The sequence below is a fragment of the Biomphalaria glabrata genome, chromosome 8, assembly GCF_947242115.1.
Source record: "Biomphalaria glabrata chromosome 8, xgBioGlab47.1, whole genome shotgun sequence".
In the NCBI taxonomy this organism is placed as follows: Eukaryota; Metazoa; Mollusca; class Gastropoda; family Planorbidae; genus Biomphalaria; species Biomphalaria glabrata.
The window spans coordinates 24,528,648-24,547,844 of NC_074718.1; the positions used below are offsets into that span (position 1 = coordinate 24,528,648).

General features: G+C 37.4%; 1 protein-coding gene across 4 annotated transcripts in view; it reads left to right on the forward strand.

Moving 5' to 3' along the window:
• The first annotated feature begins 3,237 nt into the window (after positions 1-3,237).
• The window catches only part of LOC106056647 (protein dachsous-like), a 99,278-nt gene continuing 83,318 nt past the window's right edge, over positions 3,238-19,197 (forward strand). The window contains exons 1-2 of one of the 4 annotated variants that reach the window (XM_056038978.1): positions 3,238-3,378; positions 5,926-7,839. In XM_056038978.1, the coding sequence (XP_055894953.1) occupies positions 6,091-7,839 (1,749 nt within the window). In that variant the 5' untranslated portion in view covers positions 3,238-3,378; positions 5,926-6,090. The other 3 variants (XM_056038979.1, XM_056038980.1, XM_056038981.1) reach the window with 3 other exon arrangements.

Here is a 19,197-nt window from a genome sequence, read left to right on the forward strand (position 1 = left end):
CCGTTATCTTGATATAAAAAAAACAACTAAAAGTTATTAAAAATTGATTAACCTTTATTTTACGTTTCAAAACATCGCAATAATTTTTAGGTATGAACACAATTGAAAAGTTTATATAATAGATTGTTCCGGATGTTTGTATAAATAGTAAAAGAAAAAGAGAATTTCAGATAAATGTAATACCGTTAATTAAATTTTTTGAATGGTCTCGTATAAAAATTAGATGTACTACAGCCACGTGGAGAGATTTTCATACCTTACTTTGGTGTTTGGATTCTGTTTTCCTTAAAAATCGGAACATAATATTAACGATAATTAGATTTTTTAATGTTTTAGGTAGAAAGTTAAATGTACTGTAAGAGAGTAGTGAGTTAAAATATTTTTCATAAAAATCCGTAAAAACATTATTTCGTAAATGAGAAGATTATTTGTTTATTAATTAGAAGAGGGAGTTCAAACAATTATTTGGCGTTAGTAGATTTTTAAATAAATTCGGAAATTTCTGGCGACGATTTGTAAGAAACAAAATCCGGAACTTTCTTTATCGATTACAAAACTTCTATGTTATGTTTTACAAGAAAATTAAATGTCTAAAAAGTAATTTTCAGTAATCAATTCTAGTAAATTACTTTTTTTAAAAGCCTTATGCGATTTCAAACAATCATTAGGCATAATTCATGTTTTATAAAACAATATCCGGAACATTTTTACACTTAATGAAATATAAGTCAGTATAGAGATTATGATTTAGCATTAATATGCTATTTACATAAAAAACGGAACAACATATTATTGATAATGTGTTTTTGCAACGTTTAAGCATGGAAATTGAATGTAATATAAGTTAGAGGAGCAAACAAACATTTGTTGGCGTTGATTAGTTTTGCACAAAAAAATCCGGAACAATCAATTTTAGATACTTAAAACTATTGAGATGTTATGGGAGGAACATTAAAGGGTAAATCAGATTTTCAATAGCTTTTAGAGTTCTAGTTTTTTAAATCTAATCGTGACGGACAGACCGACCAACAGACAAAACGCACAAAAATAAGCTTCTTTTATTCGGATGGGGGCACTAAACAAAAAATAAATAAAATCTGATTTTTAAAAAAAGTTTAAGGAATTGGTTTAGCACCTGATCATGTTGCGACGTTACGCTACTGCACGAAAATCGCTGCATAAAAAGTCCATTTAAAAAAATGTGCGTGATATTTACATACAAAGTGCATTATTAGCCTTTATAAACAAACAGAAATGTTTTCTTTTAATTTTAGCAGCTAGTTGACCAGAAAAAAACGTCTTTAACTATTATTTGTATTTGTTGTAAACATTTCCTGTACATTTTAAAAATATATTTGACTTAGTGATACTGAAAATACACAAAAATTGTCCATCTTTGTTAGCATATTGTAACATTGCCTCCCTTACATTTACGTAATTGTTTTAGAATTGGTGTATTTTTATGAAAAAATCGCTTACATAATTAATTTTATAAATTAAACGGTTTGCTTTTAGAAAACCAAAAGTAGCCGTTGCACCTAAACTTTTCAAGCCGGATTTAATGATGAAATAATATTTTTCATATCTCTTCTAGTTTTCGAGATCTGAGTGTGACAGACGGACAGACGGACATTTTGCACAAACCTAATAGCGGCTTTTTCCCCTTACGGGGGCCGCTAAAAATACACGTAACATATTGATGGTGTTCCTTCAGGGCACAGTAGATTCGGATCACTATGGAAATTTGGTCCCATGGTGACCTGCTGACCAATGTCAATAAAGCGAAAACTAAAATATTATGGCCTTATCACCAAGTCCTCAGAGCTCGCAAAGGCCTTCCTTCAGGGAACAGTACAAAGGAAAAAGAGACAGACAGAGAAAGCGATGGGAAGACAACATGAAAGAGGTTCTATCCAAGACAAAAGACAGAGAATGGAGAAAGACGGTCGACAAATCTTGCGTGGTGCCCCAACGGTCCAACAGACTAAGGGATAGGTGAAGGTGAATCTAAAGAGTATGTATACTCCTTACGGCTTTACGTTAGGTTAGGTATCAGCAGGTCAGTCACGGACCTTAGTGTGCAGACATTGTTGCAACAAATTTAAGTTGATTATGGGATAAATAAATGAATATTCATGGCTGTCTTCCATTCCGAAAATTAAGGACGAGTGCAGTGTTTTACGTGCCTACGCAGACTCATTTGCGACCTGCATATTTAGCCGCCTCTCATGCAGACAAAGCCATTGTCCAGTCTATTTAAGTTTTCTTTTCGTCTTCTGCACATGTTTCTGTCTTCTATACGGGCTTTCCTTTAATCTCAGATGCGTGTCCCGCGTTAAAATAATTCTATATTAGGATCATATATCGGTTTTAATAGAAGTCTACATGAACTCGAGACCTGCCCGAGTGGGTACCCACACTGCCCAGTGGTTTGAAACTGATGAGGTTCCACTGAATGGGCCCATTAGAATAGCAGTAACACAGTTCCGTTCAAATTTAATGACCTTATCCGTGCTACCATGGCCTTTAATCAAGGGCCGGATTAGACTTGATAAGGCCCTAAGCAATTAGAGACACGGAACCTCTTGTAACGCAGTTTTTCCTTCCGTCCCAAAATGAAAATATGTAACCATTTTTGGGGGCCGCCAGGCAAGGCGAGTCCTACTTTTATTACAGCCAAAAAGTATGTGCATAAGCTTTGACAAATCTATAGGCAAACCATTGTGCTGTAGGTCATTAACTATTCCATGTTTGGTACTCTAGATAGTAAAAGACATTTCTCAACTTTGTATTGGAAACAGGCTATGCAGTATCATGACACAATAACACTCTGAGGGTTGCATGTAGATAGTAGGTCTATATCGTAAATATAAGCAATATAGTGTCTAGGTCTAATGTTTAGTAATATGCCGTCAAATTGTAAACGACCCTTGAATCATAATTGACTGATATTGTGATAATCGATCTTGATAAATGATAATTCATTAGCTAGATCTAGAAAATTTAAATATTCTTACTATACGTTTATGCCCGAAGACAAACTAGATCATATAGCTTTTGACATTTGCTTGATTTAGGCCTACGCTAAATCTATTAAAAAAATCACAATAGATCTAAACTATTCTAAACTGAAAACAAGAACAAGAAGGGAACACGCCGGGAAAATAATCGTCTTCTGCCAGCCCGCGTCGCTCTGCGATAGGCTGTAGCTACGCTGTGTCGCGCGAGCGGGTAGCAACGAACTACCAACAAGAGGGGAAAATCTGCATTTCTTGGCCCTACGGCTAATACACCTCGTCTGACGCTGGAGTACAATTTTACCCCCACTTGCTTTTTTTTATGTTTTTTAATGTGTATAGTTTTACGTGTGTAGTTGAGGTGAGAAGTCATTTTTACTGTTTGTTTTCTTACGTAACCGTTTTCATAGCCTACTATTCATTTTTTTTTAGCTGGGATTACTGGATCTGGATATTAACATGACTCAATGAACTGCTGTGTAGACATTGACTTTGTTTTAGTTTTAGATTCTATCTTGTTTCTAACAAAGTTTCCTGCTTTCACGTGTGTTAACGACAGGTGCCAGTTACGCTTTAGAGTTCTATGATGAACAGTGATAACAGTGATTAGTGTGGACTCTTCTTTTAGGAGTAGGGCTGAGTAGAATCTAACTAACATGTTCCCTGTTGTTGCCGTGTGTAAGATCTAGGATTATCTAGATCTATAATTATAATATCTAGATCTAGTTAGAGTTGGACTGTATTTACTCTATACTTCTATACTCTATAATCTAGATCTAGAATCTAGATTCTATAACTACTAGAATTAACTAGATCTATAACAGACGAGTATTCTATCTATTCTAGAGTCTAGAGAGACTAGATTAGATCTAGACTAGATTAGATCTCAGAGATCTAGATCTATTATAATCTAGATCTATAACTGAGTAGACTCTATAATTATTACATTTACATTAGTCAGAATCTAGAAGTATAATAAGACTCTTCACTCTACTCTGTTTCTAGATAGACTCAGAGTATTAGATCTAGACAGTTAGTCTAGTTAATAAATAATTAGACTAGACCTCTAGAGATCTAGACTCTATATATACATCTAAACTATTCTAAACTTAAAGGCTAAAGGAGTATCTAGACTCTAAGTCTAGATCTAGATCTATATAGTGTCTATAGACTCAAGATCTAAATATCTAGAGTATATTTTATATTATTAGATCTATATAGACAATATAGTCTAGATTACAAGCCTTAGCCAGTTAGATATATCATCATATAGTGATATAGATCTATCACTATCTAATTTACTAGATCTACTAGATCTAGTATCTAATTACTAATCTAAATTTCTAGATCTATATTTTTATTTTATACTATAGTCAACTATAGTGACTATAGACTATAGTCTAGTTTATAGTATAAATAGTCTAGATATAGATCTAAACTCGATCTATTCTACTTGGTCTAGACCAAGGCGGTTACCATTACCTGTTAGTCAATCTAGACTCTAGATCTAGAGTAGAGTGTAATCTGTAGAGTAGTTCAATAGATCATTGTCTAGACATAGATCTATATCTAGATTAGATCTAGATTCTATAATTAACCACAGGCTAGGCATATACTCTAGTCTCTAGATCTATAATAGTGACCTATACTGCTATAGACAGTATAGATCTAGTAATATAGATCTAGGCTAGTCTTGGACTTATAATTATTTTATCATACAGATCTAGATCTAGACTTCGTCAAGTTCTTGTAGATAATCTAGATAATTTGCCTTTAGCCTAGATATAAAATATTATATAGATATATATCTATATTATATATAGTCTTTAGAATTAGATCTAGATATGAATGAGATTGTAGATAATATACTAGCTAGATCTATTAAAAAACAACTAGATCTATTTATATATATATTTTTTTAAAAATATTTTTATTTATTTTATCTCTTCCCCCCCTCCTCCTCCATTTCCAAAAAAATGATCATCTGCCTGAAGTTGCATAGTCTCTCTCATTCAGAAGGTTTTAACAATAGATCCAGTTATCTGTATATATATATAGATTCTATATTTCTGTAAATAATTTAGATCTAGAAGTAATAAAGTTTAGGTCAATGTAGATCTGGATCTAAATTAAAAGCATATAAATACTCTAAGGACAAAGTTTTTCTCTCTTGCAATTGAAATATAAAAATTAATGCAAAAATACTAAATTTCCGTTTGCTTCTGAAGGAGATCTAGATTAATTAAGATTTATATTTATCTTAGAAAACTGTTATAAAAAGGTCAAAAATTTTTGTTCATTCTTATTGCTACAAAATAATCCGATCCCCCTTTCCCTTAAAAGGGCACTCATACTCTGGCATGTCATTAAATTCTAATTGTTAAAAACTTTAAAGGTTACTGTATTTTTTTTAAAGTCACATTTCTGTGGAAATAAATATAAGTGTTATAATTTCACTTAAAAGGTTGAATAAGTCCAATATATTAAGAAGGCTAGGTTCACTTTGCTATCTTAGATTTATAAACAAAGATGTTTAAGTCTGATAGAACTGTTGAGGTAAAACTTAAAAACAAATCATTCCATGTTTAATTTTTGTAGCAGTGTTTATTTGTTTTGTTTTTTAATTATTATTATTATTGTTTTTTATTTGTTATTTTTTGGCTGACAATTGAGGTCTGCTCCTATAGGGGATAAGACTTATAAAGAATTTAATATTTTTGCCTATATACATTTGTAGAAGTAGTCACATTGGAAAATAAATGTCTTCTATTGAAAAAATATTTCTTATTATTGAACACAATTTTTCATTGTCATCTTTTTATATTTTCAATATAAAATTTCCTTTAGAAAAGATCAAACCAATCTCTCATCATTGTATCTATTATTATGTTTTTCTCCATTACTACAGACAATGCTCAGATTTCCTCACAAGCGCTTCAATAACTAGATCTAGAGATTTGGATATTTTGCGTCAAGATCAAGACCTGATGGATGATGCAGTGCCAGGACTCTCACAGCCTCCTAACGTTAACCTATAGAAGCTTCTGCAATAGCCATTTGGCAACAAGTGAAAATGTTCCAGATTGTGAGAAAGATCTGGCGCATTTTCCTGTATCACATCTGGCTTTTAAAATTCCTTCTGTTACTGCTCCCATTCTCTGGAGGCCAGTCTGATACAGTGCAGTACAGCCTGACCCTGAAAGTTGTCGAGAATTCTCCTGTGGGCACTCTTGTGGGAGAGGTAATAGGACAAGGATTTGGTCCGCCCTATTCAAAATGGCTTCCTCCGACTGACAACAAGACCGTTAATAGTTTCAATGTCATTCTCGCAACAGGCAGAGTGACCACCAAGGATTCTCTTGACAGGGAAGACAGAGAGTTCTACACCATTATACTAAGCACCTTAAATTTGTCCAATGCCTTGGTCATTGTAACTATTCAGGTTTTAGATTTGAATGATAATGCTCCAGTGTTTTCTAATCCATATTACAACATTAGCATTTCTGAGTCAGCCCCTGCTGGACACAAAATCGCTCTGGGTAGTGTGAGGGATGAAGACTTAGGTGAAAACACCACCCAAATTGTTGAGATTGTCAGCGGCAATCAGGATGGAGATTTCACCATACAAGTTCGAAACAGCAGCAATATTGATAAAATAATAGACTTGGTTGTAAGTCCAACCAAATTGGACTTTGAGAGGACCAAATTTTACCATCTGGTTATCAGGGCAACTGATGGCAGGGGCCGATCCTCTGAGATGAACATTTACATCAATATTTTAGACCAGAATGACAATGAACCTATTTTCAATATTAGTAAATACTCTGTGAAAATTAATGAAAGCATAGCTGTTGGGACGTCAATCGTTCAAGTGTTTGCAACAGATTTAGACTCTGGAGACAATGGAAGGATAAGCTATTCAATTGACCACAAAACTGATCCAGAAGAGTATTTTGTCATTAATTCAACCACAGGTTGGGTCAGAGTAAACAGACCCCTAGATTATGAAACACAGCAAAAATTTTCTTTGACGCTGGAGGCTAGCGACCATGGAAGTCCTCCACAGATGGGCACAGCAGCGTTAGAAATATTTGTTGACAACATCAATGAGCAACCTGCCAATATTTCCATAGAGTTTCTAGATCAGTTTAAAAATGGCATTGTTTTAGAGGATACATCAGTAGGTACAAAAATTGCAACTGTCAGAATTGATGACCCTGACATTGGTGCCAATGCCAAGGTAAGCATCAAACTGTACCCAAGCTCCAGCAGTTTCAGCCTCCGTGATCAGGATTTATATTTGGAGACTCCTTTGGACAGAGAAACCCAGGCTGTTTATTGGTTGTCTGTGCAGGTGACTGACACAGGCAACCCCCCACTCAGTGCTGTAAAAGAGTTTGTAGTCAACATTGGTGATGTGAATGATAATTCGCCCAAATTTATTAAGTCAGTGTACCAAGCAGAAGTAGATGAGACGGCTGAAATTGGATTAGAAGTCATCACAGTTTTGGCCACCGATGATGATGCAGGATTAAATGCCAGGATTTCGTACGCTATCCAGGACAGCTCCCAGAACATGGGGTGGTTCACTGTGGATTCTAACACAGGCAAAGTTTACACCCGGGCTACACTGGACTGTGATCTCAATGCACATCCAGTGCTGGTCATCGTGGCTAAAGATGGTGGTGACCCACCCAGAATGGCCAGTGCCCAGGTGAACATAACTGTAAAGGATGTAAATGATAAAGAACCGGAATTTGAATTCAGTTTCTACAGTATTACAATCACTGAAAACAGAAGAACTGGGGATTGTTTTCTAACGGTGAGTACTTACTAGAAACCCTTCACAGTGTTCAGATTTTAGTTTTAAAATATTGTGTATGATTTCAGCATTCCTGTTTAACTTTTTATCTATCTAGAGATCTACTTGCAAATATAGATTTTTTAAATTCTGTCTTTTAGTTTCAAAATTCCTTTTTTTTTTTACTTAAGCTTCAACAACATTTAAAAAAAAAATGTATGACTGTAAATGTAAAGCTTTCTTCTTAATTGTTTTTAATCCTTTAGTTAGCAAGATATCATATTGAATGGGATTTTTTTATTTTGTTCATTCTCCCTGTTTAAAATTATTTTTCTTTCCTGTCTTTTTAAAAATATTTATTTTGTTTATTATTTTGAATTATGAGCCAGTAAAACTACTCTAGTTTGCTCCAGGAAAATCCATTAAAATTGTGAGGTACATAATAAAAATATCTTGATTATTATACTAGCCAACAACAACTGTTAGTTAATAAACAAGTTATGGCAGTGCCTCTAATCTCATTGTGCACCTGCAGTACAAAGCTCACACCTGAAGGTTCTGTAAAAATGTTAGTATTGAATCTACCCGACACCTAAAAATTGCCGAATGGCGTAGAATTGGCGTAGAATCGTTTATTATCATGTGCTATTTCAGCTCTTATCTCACAAGTCCTATTCCCATTTTGTGTTGTTGGTTAGCAAAATGTCCTCCTCTGCAAGATGTATGAAAGAATACCATGACGTGATTATTTTTCTCTATTTCCTGTCTTGGTCTTTTCACAATGCTTGCTCTGTCTTAAGGAGTAGACTTTAGTTTACTATCACTTTAAGTAAGGTCAAGTGGCTGTTGTCTTGTGTAGAATTTATCAGGAGGTGAACACAAATCTATAATATAAAGCATATTATAATGCGTATGTATGTATGTCCCAAATTAAAATGAAAACCGATAGACCAATCTTGATCAAACTTGGTACAAATGTTCCTTAGATCATGGCGGAGACCGCAGTGTATGTTTTATGTCCATCCCACAACCGGAGGGCCCTACAAACAGACAAAAAGTACCTAATTGTATCTCTATTAAAGAACGAAACTTTTAAACAAATCGGGTAAACCTGTTTTTTTAGTATGACATAGATCTAAATCCAATCCAGTAATACCCAGACTTAGGCCCGCAGCTAGTAGTTATGTAGCCCTTTAAAATCCAACTTGTTATGTATATAATGATATAAAATATTCACAACCTACATTGTCCTACATTATAGTGATATGATCAATCCATACTTAAAAGATTCTAGATCTACCTAGTAGTCGTTGGGTGGGGGGGGGGGGAATAAGAATCCAATGAATTGTGAAACAAAAATAAAACGAGATTTTAAAAAATTCTTTGACTTCTGATAATTATGCTTTGGTCCAGTGCATCACGAGTCGGCGTGTGGGTCTTGTCCACTGAAGACATTAGTAACGCCGATAGCATTCCTTTTTTTTTTTTCTGAAGCCAGTAACCTTTGGGCTGTTTGTTCTTCTGTGGAGGGTTGCCGAATCACATTTCATTTTTCTTTTTTTTCTGTCGTTTGGCCGTTGGGAAATACCTCCCCTTCCAACAGAAATGCCCCCATCTCCTTCCGGGGATTGGGGGGGGGGGGGGGAAGGCAAAGATGACGTACTAAGATGATTGACAAGAGGATCAGTGTCAGACTCCTTTTTTTTAATTTCAAAAAATGTTGTCATGCCAAATATTTGATTCGTGTTTATTTTGTGTCGATTTTTTTGTTGTTGTTCCTAGAGGGAAAACGTTTGAGATGGGGTAAAAGATCGTTGAATGGGAGCTTCAGTTGGTTTGCGCACTTCCTGTGGGACGCTGCAACCTCTCAGCATGGCTTGCACTGTTTTGTTCTTTGGGAATCAGCTGGGCTGGATGAAGACTCTCATCAGAGTGTCTGCTCAAATGGACGGGACACGGAGCTTTTCTTGATGTCAGACATTCAGTTTATGACCATTGTTTGTCACCACGAGACTTTTGAACATTGCAACAAAATACGAGAAAACAAATTTCATAAATATTTATCCCATTGATTACACTTGAAGGAGCCATATGTATTTTTAAAAGTTAAACGTAACTCCTATTTATGTTGTAGATCTTGTATCTGATTGGGACTAGTAGATGTGTTTTTATCATTTGTATATTTGGTTCTAAAAGAAAATTATAATAAGGCGAATGTCTCTGAGTCTGAAAGTTTAAAGTAGTTTCTGTATTACATAGACATGGCTGTGAACTATATCTTTGTCACATAGACTCTATTCCTTCTGTAGAGCTTTTTAAATAGATAATGACTAATTTAAAAGATATTAAAGTAGGTAAATGAATCACAAGGTTAACTTTATGTATGTCTTGAACACTAACATGGAGGAACATGGGATACGTAATAATGGTATTACTATAATGAATATGCCTTTGCCTTTTTTTTTTTTTTTTTTTGAGATTTCTACTTTACATTGATAGAACTAATGAACTGTTCTAAGTGCTATACTATACATAATAGGAGCGGCTAAATGGGGCCAGAGAGAGAGAGAGAGAACGCGCTGAACCACAATTTAAAATGTCTGAAACTGATCTGCCGATGAGAAAAGAGGACGGGGCTATTGGCAATGCCTAGATCAATTTATATGGAATACTGAACAGACCGTCTCATTGTGCAAATATTTCACGGGGGAGGGGGACCCAAAGTAAAGAGGCCCCCCTATACACGAGGCTGAAGTGTAGTGTAGTATTTGGATCAACTTCGTCTAAACTGAAGCTCTTTTTGCCCCCCCCCCCCCCCCCCCCCGTTCCACCCTTTTCTCGCCACGCCGGGTCCAGTGTTTGCAAACCGAGGGAGACAAAAATTGGGAGGGAGTTGACCTGAATGTTTGGAGAGAGAACGCTAGCACTGGAAGTAGGCTACAAGCCTGGCAGGGTTTGATTGATTTACTCATATTTACCATTTACACTGTTTGAAGGTGGAATAGTGTTTTGAATACATTGTACTTGAAAAGTCTACAGACTATATATTCATCTATTTTTTTTAAAGAAGCTTCTAACTAGACAGTGTGTTTCACGTTGATCGTAGATGTTTGTATTAGTGTGTGGTACAAAATGCATTCGATTATTCACGTAATATAAGTTCAGAACTCTCCATCTATGGGGCATTTAGAGTCCATCCGACTCATGGGCGTCCTATAAATCCCGAAACTCAAAATACTAGTCTTCTGTGGGATTCAAATTTAAGCCCCCCCCCCCCGGGCTATACCAGTCCGCCACAACGCCCTCAGTTGATCGATGGTGTAATTTTTGTTTAAAGGAAACTAATTAATTTATTATCGTATTTTGTTGTATATGTGTAGATATTTTTATTTAAAACAACAACAACAAAGGCGTTTGATTATCTGTTGGTTCACTTAGTTTTACGGTAAGTAATGGGAGAAAAAATACGTGGGGGGAGGGGGAGAGACGCGCCCTCAAACTTACCTCCTCTTGACATTTTTTTCCCCGAAGAGTGAAAGTGGCTTTGACTTTAAGTTTGACAAACATTGTTCCTAGGGTAGGTCAAATAATGGGGGGGGGGGGGGGGGGGAGGAGCTGTTTTTGGTCTTCTCCAGGTCAAGTTACAGTGCACTATCGGAGAAATCTGACACTGAACTCTTTACAAAAAAAATGTTCTCGATATGTGTACCCGAAGCTTATGTTCTCTTGAGTTGAGATTAGTCCTTCAACTTTTACGGTTCGCTATATAGGAGGCCAACGGGAAGAATTATGCGTTGGCTATGTAGTAGTGTCAAATTATTTTAACCGCCACGGGCTAGCTCAAATATTTGGCCCTTTAAAGAAACCTGTAGATATAAATCTAGCCTCAAACTGAAAAGCCATATTACTCCAATTTTAGAAACGCATAGGAAAATAAAGTGGGCGGAGCAAAGGTTTGTGTTGAGTCCATCAGCCTTTACACTCCATACACATACACGCATTTTTTTTTTGTTTCGCTGAGTCCTGTTATAAATGGGATTTTAATTATATTACCGAGACGTTCCCTGTGCAAATGTTTTGCCCCTGGCCTCGAAAATTATTTTTGGCTCCTTCAGTGTCCTTTGAAAAACACAGTGAAGACACAGTGAAGACTTGTTTGTTAGGCTCTGTGTTCAGATAGTATCTTTTGGCAGTCTAGTAGCTTGATAGTTTCAAGTTGTTGCTTTTTTTTAAAAGGTGTTTCTGTAATAAAATAGACTAGGACTAGATCGGCTTTTTAAAAATATATTTTTTATGTTTTGTATTGGCTACCTTGTTTTGTATTGGATACCTTCTGTTTTGTATCAGCTACCTTCTGTTTTGTATTGGCTACCTTCTGTTATGTATTGGCTACATTCTGTTATGTATTAGCTACCTTGTTTTGTATTGGCTACCTTCTGTTTTGTATTGGATACCTTCTGTTTTGTATTGGATACCTTCTGTTTTGTATTGGCTACCTTCTGTTATGTATCGGCTACCTTCTGTTTTGTGTTGGCTACATTCTTTAACAAAGCTGAGACGTGGTGGCCGAGTGGTAAAGGGCGTGGCTTCCAAGCTGAGGGGTCAAAAGTTCGAATTGCAGTAAAGACTGGGGGTTTGAATATAGAGATTTTTAGTGCGCCTATTAGTCCACCTATCTCTAATGGATACCTGACACACGGTGTGCTGGCCTTGAGACTCTCCTTCCTCAGTCCTAGAAACAGATGAGCTTTAAGCCATTCAAAGGTTTGGGTTAAAGGGCTACCTTTACTTTTGAAAGACTGTTTTATTTGGAGTTGATGTTGGATTGTTAACCTACGCAACTCTTGTTCCACTTTCTAATCCCCCCCCCTTCCAGTGCTATCAAGTGCCAGACTTAGAGGAAACAAAAACTGACATTGTTATAATTAATCTTCTTTTTTTTTTTTGGACCGCCTAATGTCCATTCTTCAACTAATTCCATTTACTTGCTAGCAGAATATGATATCCCTTTTTGAATACTTTATGACTTCTTATGATTTATCAGACATAACATGACGTTAAGAATTTTATCGCGGGTAGATTGGAACTGCATTCAAACAAATGTCCCCCTTCCTCCAACTCCTATGTCTATCTCCAGCCTAGACCTAACCCGACCCTCCCCCTCTACGACATACACTCGGAGGGACTAAAAGAAAAAAAAAAGAGCTTGCCTTCAACCAGGGACTCAATACTGATCGTTATCGCCGCTTTCTGTGGGCCTCGCCACTTCTAGCCGTCTCTGTTACCTGTTCCATTGCTTAGAAGAATGGTACTGGTGAAATTAAGAAAAAAAAAATACCATAAAGGCTGTCGGGCCTAGCAGTTATTCCTCCAGTGTGCTCCAGAGATCAATGCACTTTTTTCTTTCTTTTTTTATTCGCACTAGAGTAACTTTTTTTTTTAAATGAAAGATTATACAGAAAGAAAGAAGTATTTGAATGAGTAGAGCGCCTTCGTTTTTTTTTTAAAATCTAATCTCTATCTATCTATCTATCTATCTATCTATCTATCTATCTATCTATCTATCTATCTATCTATCTATCTATCTATCTGTCTGTCTGTCTGTCTGTCTGTCTGTCTGTCTGTCTGTCTGTCTGTCTGTCTGTCTGTCTGTCTGTCTGTCTGTCTGTCTGTCTGTCTGTCTGTCTGTCTGTCTGTCTGTCTGTCTGTCTGTCTGTCTGTCTGTCTGTCTGTCTGTCTGTCTGTCTGTCTGTCTGTCTGTCTGTCTGTCTGTCTGTCTGTCTGTCTGTCTGTCTGTCTGTCTGTCTGTCTGTCTGTCTGTCTGTCTGTCTGTCTGTCTGTCTGTCTGTCTGTCTGTCTGTCTGTCTGTCTGTGATTATTTGTTTGTTTGCCAGCCTAACAACTTGTGCCATTGTGGGTAGTACATCACTTTCTTTGCTTCCTCTGGACAACACGAACACGCCCAAAACAATGTTTGACCGTATATAAGCAGAACGGAATCAACTTTCCGAAAACTTCCTTAACAAGTCATGGGATTTTCTTTTAGTCAGGAGTTGGAACTTGGGGACTAGATGTCAGGGGTCATGTTTCCGTCCTCTATAAGTAGTCCCACCTCATACTAGGACACAGACCTGGGTTCGATAAAAATAAGAGTAGAATGCCCACGACCCTGTCGTTGTCTTTTCACTTACAACAATATTTTTCTTTCTCAGCGGTTTGTCTTGACCATTTAAAAAAAAAAAGTTGAAAGGACTCCTGGTTCTCTTTTTTGAATGCACTGAGGCCTAACGGTTGAATACAGATTGGGTTCAGGGCACTCTGGGGCCAGTTAGGCTAGTTTAAGAGTTCGGCTTTATTCACCGTGATTCCCCCCCCCCCTCCTATTTTAACGTCGTTGGTTGTAGCCTCAAGGACCATTTGCCAACTTACTGTACCGTACTTGGAGTCGCCTTGGAGTCTGTTAAGGTTTGGGAGGAGCCGTGATGGTCTGTGGTGAAAGGGCATGGGTAAGGTGGAAGTCGTCTAGTAATTAAGATGAACTTACCGTGAAAACTATCTTAGGGATTGATGGCCTCTGGGCTGGGTTGACAAGGTCTTTCTCTTGGACCTAACAAAAAAAAAAAACAACAACATTCTGATGGAGGACGAAGAAAAGGCGAGGGGAGAGGACCGCCTGTGGTCAAGTGAAACTGAATTTATTCTCAAAAACTACTAGGCCCCCTTTTTTTGTTTCATAGGGGAGGAACTGGCGAGATGATATCTAAAAAAAAAAAATCAGTTGACTGTGATACCTATATGTCTTCCGTGTTCGCCTTTATGAACTGGCTCTAACCGTACAACAAATGTGTGGTGGTCATAGTTCACTTTCAAGTATTGCTTTATTTCAATGGCAAACCAAAACAAAAACATTTCAACATTTTTGATGAACAAGTTGAATTGAGGTCACTTAAGAACTGAATGTCTCTTTCAGTTCCTGACTCTTATTTTGTAAGCTGCTAGAGAATAACAAGAGTTACGCCCCATGAGATCATCTGGAGAAGAACAAGTTGTGGAGAGTTGTCTCTAGAGAGAGAGATTTTTTTTTTAGTTTAGTTGAACACAAATTGATAATTTAAAAAACAACAACAACAAAAACAACTTGTTATTAGCGTAAAGCACACACTTGCGCACATACACATACACAGTGAGTAAGAGGTACTGATACTTGATAATTTGAATAAAAAACAAATGACTTACTGACACAGTATGTACGTGTGGCATAGAGGACTTGAACGTAGTTGAACCTTGTCTACACTGTACTCTAGTTTTGTGTCCATCTTTAGTTTGACAACGATTGCCATCAACATGTCTGCACGGTGTCTCTTTTATGTCGCATGCATTTTTTTGGCATATGACTACTTTATATCATTCTTGACTTGAATATCTCCCTCTGTCTCTAGTGCTTGACTTGTATATCTCCCTCTCAATTCTATTTACTGAAAACAAATAGCACCCATGATTTTCAATCAAGAACTTTTTGTTTTCATGGTTAGCCTATTATCAACCACCAATAAGTCCTACTTAACCAATTACAAAAATATCCACAAAAGCAGGTCTATGGCCTCCTTCAGTCGCGAAGCGACTATGGATCATCTCATGGAAATGAGATGAATGCCTGGGCATTAGCTGTGGTCGGAACGATGTCGCCCACACATCAGTTCCCCGCACTCCACGCAGCTGATGTATCCAAAGGAACGGCAGTGCCGATACAGTTTAGGGTCAGCGGCGTCGCAGGTTCTGCCAGAGTGTAGCACTGGGTGCTGCAAACTGCCTTAGGGTCGCCAGCTCCTGATTTTTCCTCAGGGTTGACTCCCGAAGCCTTTCCCATTCTTTTGGTAAAGCTGCAAGGCAACAAAGGTTTGAATTCAGAGTTTTCCTTCTCCTAGGTGGGTAGCCAGCCATGGCTACCGAGCCCCTCCTGCCCGAATTTTACTGGTTAAGGCGCCAGTTACTCGCCTTTGCCCTTTCTCCTGTTAGTGAGAACAGTTCCGCCGGACTCAATATCTGAGCCACACGTGAAGGCCAGGAGTTGGACAGGTTGTCAGAAGCTATTTGAGACGCGTGCCATTAGGAAGCATTTTATAGGTAGTGGATATTCTTATTGTATACGTGTAATTAGCTGGCCACTTTTGTTTTCTACTTGAAATTTGTTACAAATATTCTTGTCACTAGATCATAGTCGATGAGAACAAAATATGAAACCCTAGAATAAACTTTTCTCGACTGTTTATATAATATCCACAGTTCACAGAGCTTGATGGAGTGTCTTCACCCATTGTTGCAAATAAGATTTGAATGAATTGTTTATGTAGAACACCTCCTAGTATGGATCTTCTTTCATTTCCTATTAGTAGTCTTCAGTGTTGATAGCGTCATTGCAATGTACCAATGACACTAGATCTATGTGGTACATTCTATTTGTCATCTAGTTGCCGTCCAGCAAGGCACACATTAAAATGTCATCGTGTCTGCGCTCATCTCTCCGAGGGACGCTCCATCCAGCTGGCTATTTTGATAGTCTGCCCCAGCCATTAGCCCAGAGAGAGGAATTTCATTTAGTCGACCATAGGTTAAGCTTTGGCTATTGAGCTATGAACCTCTACTATACCTGAGTGTCTCAATCGAACCGTCGTTTCAACTCTATCTCCAGACTGTCTCGTGCAATAATCTTTACACAAATCATTCTTACAGATTACAAATCACAAATCCCCGCCCCCTCCTTTTTTTTTCCAAAATAAGTAATAAAAAAAGATCATTGGTCAAATGTTTTACCGTTCTTTCCTCTAACTGGACACTCGTGTACTGAGTGAAACGAATCACTTTAAGGGGGTATGTTCTTCCATCTTCCTCGACTATCTTCAACTTTGACCTGTGTCTGGACTGAGTACCGTCTGATCGAGTTCTCTATCACCATTTATGCAGATTGCGTAGAAAACAATTTCCAAATCACCCCCGCCCCGTCCTTCCCCATCTCACTATCTCATACATCGCCACCATAACTGTTTTTTTTTTTTTTTATATATTTTTACTCCCTCGGTCTAATTCTACAACCATCTCTAACCTCCTCCTCCTCTTTCCCCCCCCCCCCCCCCCCGTCTTTTTCATTTTCACAACTTTGCTAGACTCATCTTGGAAGACGAGCTTCAATCAGGAGCCATTTGTCCAACGGGTTTAGAAATTTCTCCTGGCAATCACTCAGGCATCGAAAGTCGTGTTTGTGGGAATGGGGGGGGGGGGGGGGCTTTGGCATGGCCTAATTTTATTGATTGAACCTTTTTTTTTAAAGGGTCGGTGGAAATATTTTGAGGTGAAGTCACACAAATTTTCCCTGGACATGAAATATCTAAGCGGAGACAACTTAGCGAAATAAAAGAGAAAATCTTTCTCGTTGAGCCAACGACGCGTCGAAATGTAACTGGGAAATGCTATTAGATCATAGACTGGCCCAGACTGGGATATTCACATTCCATCAGATTAGCAAGAATTGATCTACAGTAGTAAGAAGAAAACAGGCGCTGTTTGAATTTTTTACTTCGATTCCCCCCCCCCTTTTTTTTTTTTTAAATTTTTGCTATACATTCTTTTACTCTCGGCGAATTGTTGAAATGTGTTTAAGTATGTGTACAATATCTGTGCATGATTTCTCAAAATTGAGTGATTTATATAGCTCCCCCCCCCTCTTTCTCTGTCTTTTCAGTTTGATATTACTCCATCTGGATGAAACTAATGTTCTCATTGCGTTAGCATATATATATATATATATGTGTGTGTGTGTGTGTGTGTGAGTTGAGCCCCACCTTACACAGGTTTTAACAAGTGGACTAGGTTTTAAGTCGGTGTAGTTCTGCTATTCTGACTTAAAGCTGACCAATACGCCCTGAGAGGTTGCTGTAGTCACCAGTCGCACTTGCTTAACGTCCTGACCTGCGAATCAAACGAGAATGATGAATGGTTGGTCCAGCAGCGCGGCCTCCCCCCTCTCTTCTATCTCCCCTAACGCTCTGACTTAATGATAGGATCAGTTATAGTCACAGCACTCCCGATGACTCCAGGGAGGAGGAAAAAAAGCGGGTGGGGGGTGTACAAGGAGAGGTTCGCGAAGGCATTAGTGTTCAATCGTCCCTCCAGCCCTCTCGTCCTCTCCTCCATCTTCTTGCCTGTCCTCGTCTCGCTTAGTTTGATAAGATTTTATGAAGGGTGACGTGCACTCTGGCCCGTTATCTAGAATAGTGTCCGGTTAGTTTCTTGTAGACTTTCCATTCGAGTCCCTCGAAAGTCTAAAAGTAACTGTTCTTTGTAACTTTCATCTGGACTAAAAGATAAAGTCACAAAGAACACGACACAATTGTTACAAACACTGAAAAGTTCTGATTGTATTTAATGTGCATTTCAATCTACGACTTAATTAGAAATAACTAGCTGCTGATTTTATTTCAGATTGAATTGTCTACTAGTTTCTACCTCAAATATTACTTCTTTTTTTTAACTAGCGTTTAGTGTTTTTTCTTTAGAAAAGCCTTAAATATTATTTTTTTTACAACCTGTATTTTTACTGTTATTACAACCTTAGACAAATTGTGACATCTAAATGTTACACTTTTTGTCACGTCTAAATGTCACGCTTCATTAATTTAAATTGACCCGAAGGAAGGGCGCTAGTCGAGCACAGGGATCTGGATAGTGTCCAGGCGTTTGTATGCTGTAGACTTTGGTTTCTGCTTAGTCTTTCATTGAAAGGCGCTTCATTAAATATATTTCACATTCACATTCAATTATTTTGAGCCGTTAATGGTTTCCTTTCAAAAATAGTAGTAGATTAGTTTATATCTAATTAAAGTAATAAAATCTTCACAGTTTGTTTTCTCAGTAGATTAGTATAATTCTAATTAAATTGTTAAAATCTTCACATTTTGTCTTCTATAGGAAGCATGTTGACCGAGCACTTTTCCCACAAGACGCTATTTTAATTTTGTGTGTAGATCCTCTGAAAAACTCATTATTAACAACCTACTTCGGCTTAATTAAAGATAGATGCCTGCTGAGACCTTTTTTTCCTCCCTTCTTAAATTAGATTTAAAAAAAAAAAAACTAAATGTGCACTGGTCTTCTTCATTGCTGCTCCCGTCATCTTGACAATCTTTCCCTGCACCCATGTGGCACCCCCGTGTTATTACTTTCTTTCTCTTCCACTCCAACAGTTATGCTGACCTAATCTTGATGGAAAAAAAGAAAACGCTGCCGTCTGGCACTTCTTTGCCTATAAACTTGTTTACAGATGCCCGCATACACAGATCAAGATATACGGCGGTGATTTTTTTTTTTTTTTGGTTCTGTTTCTGA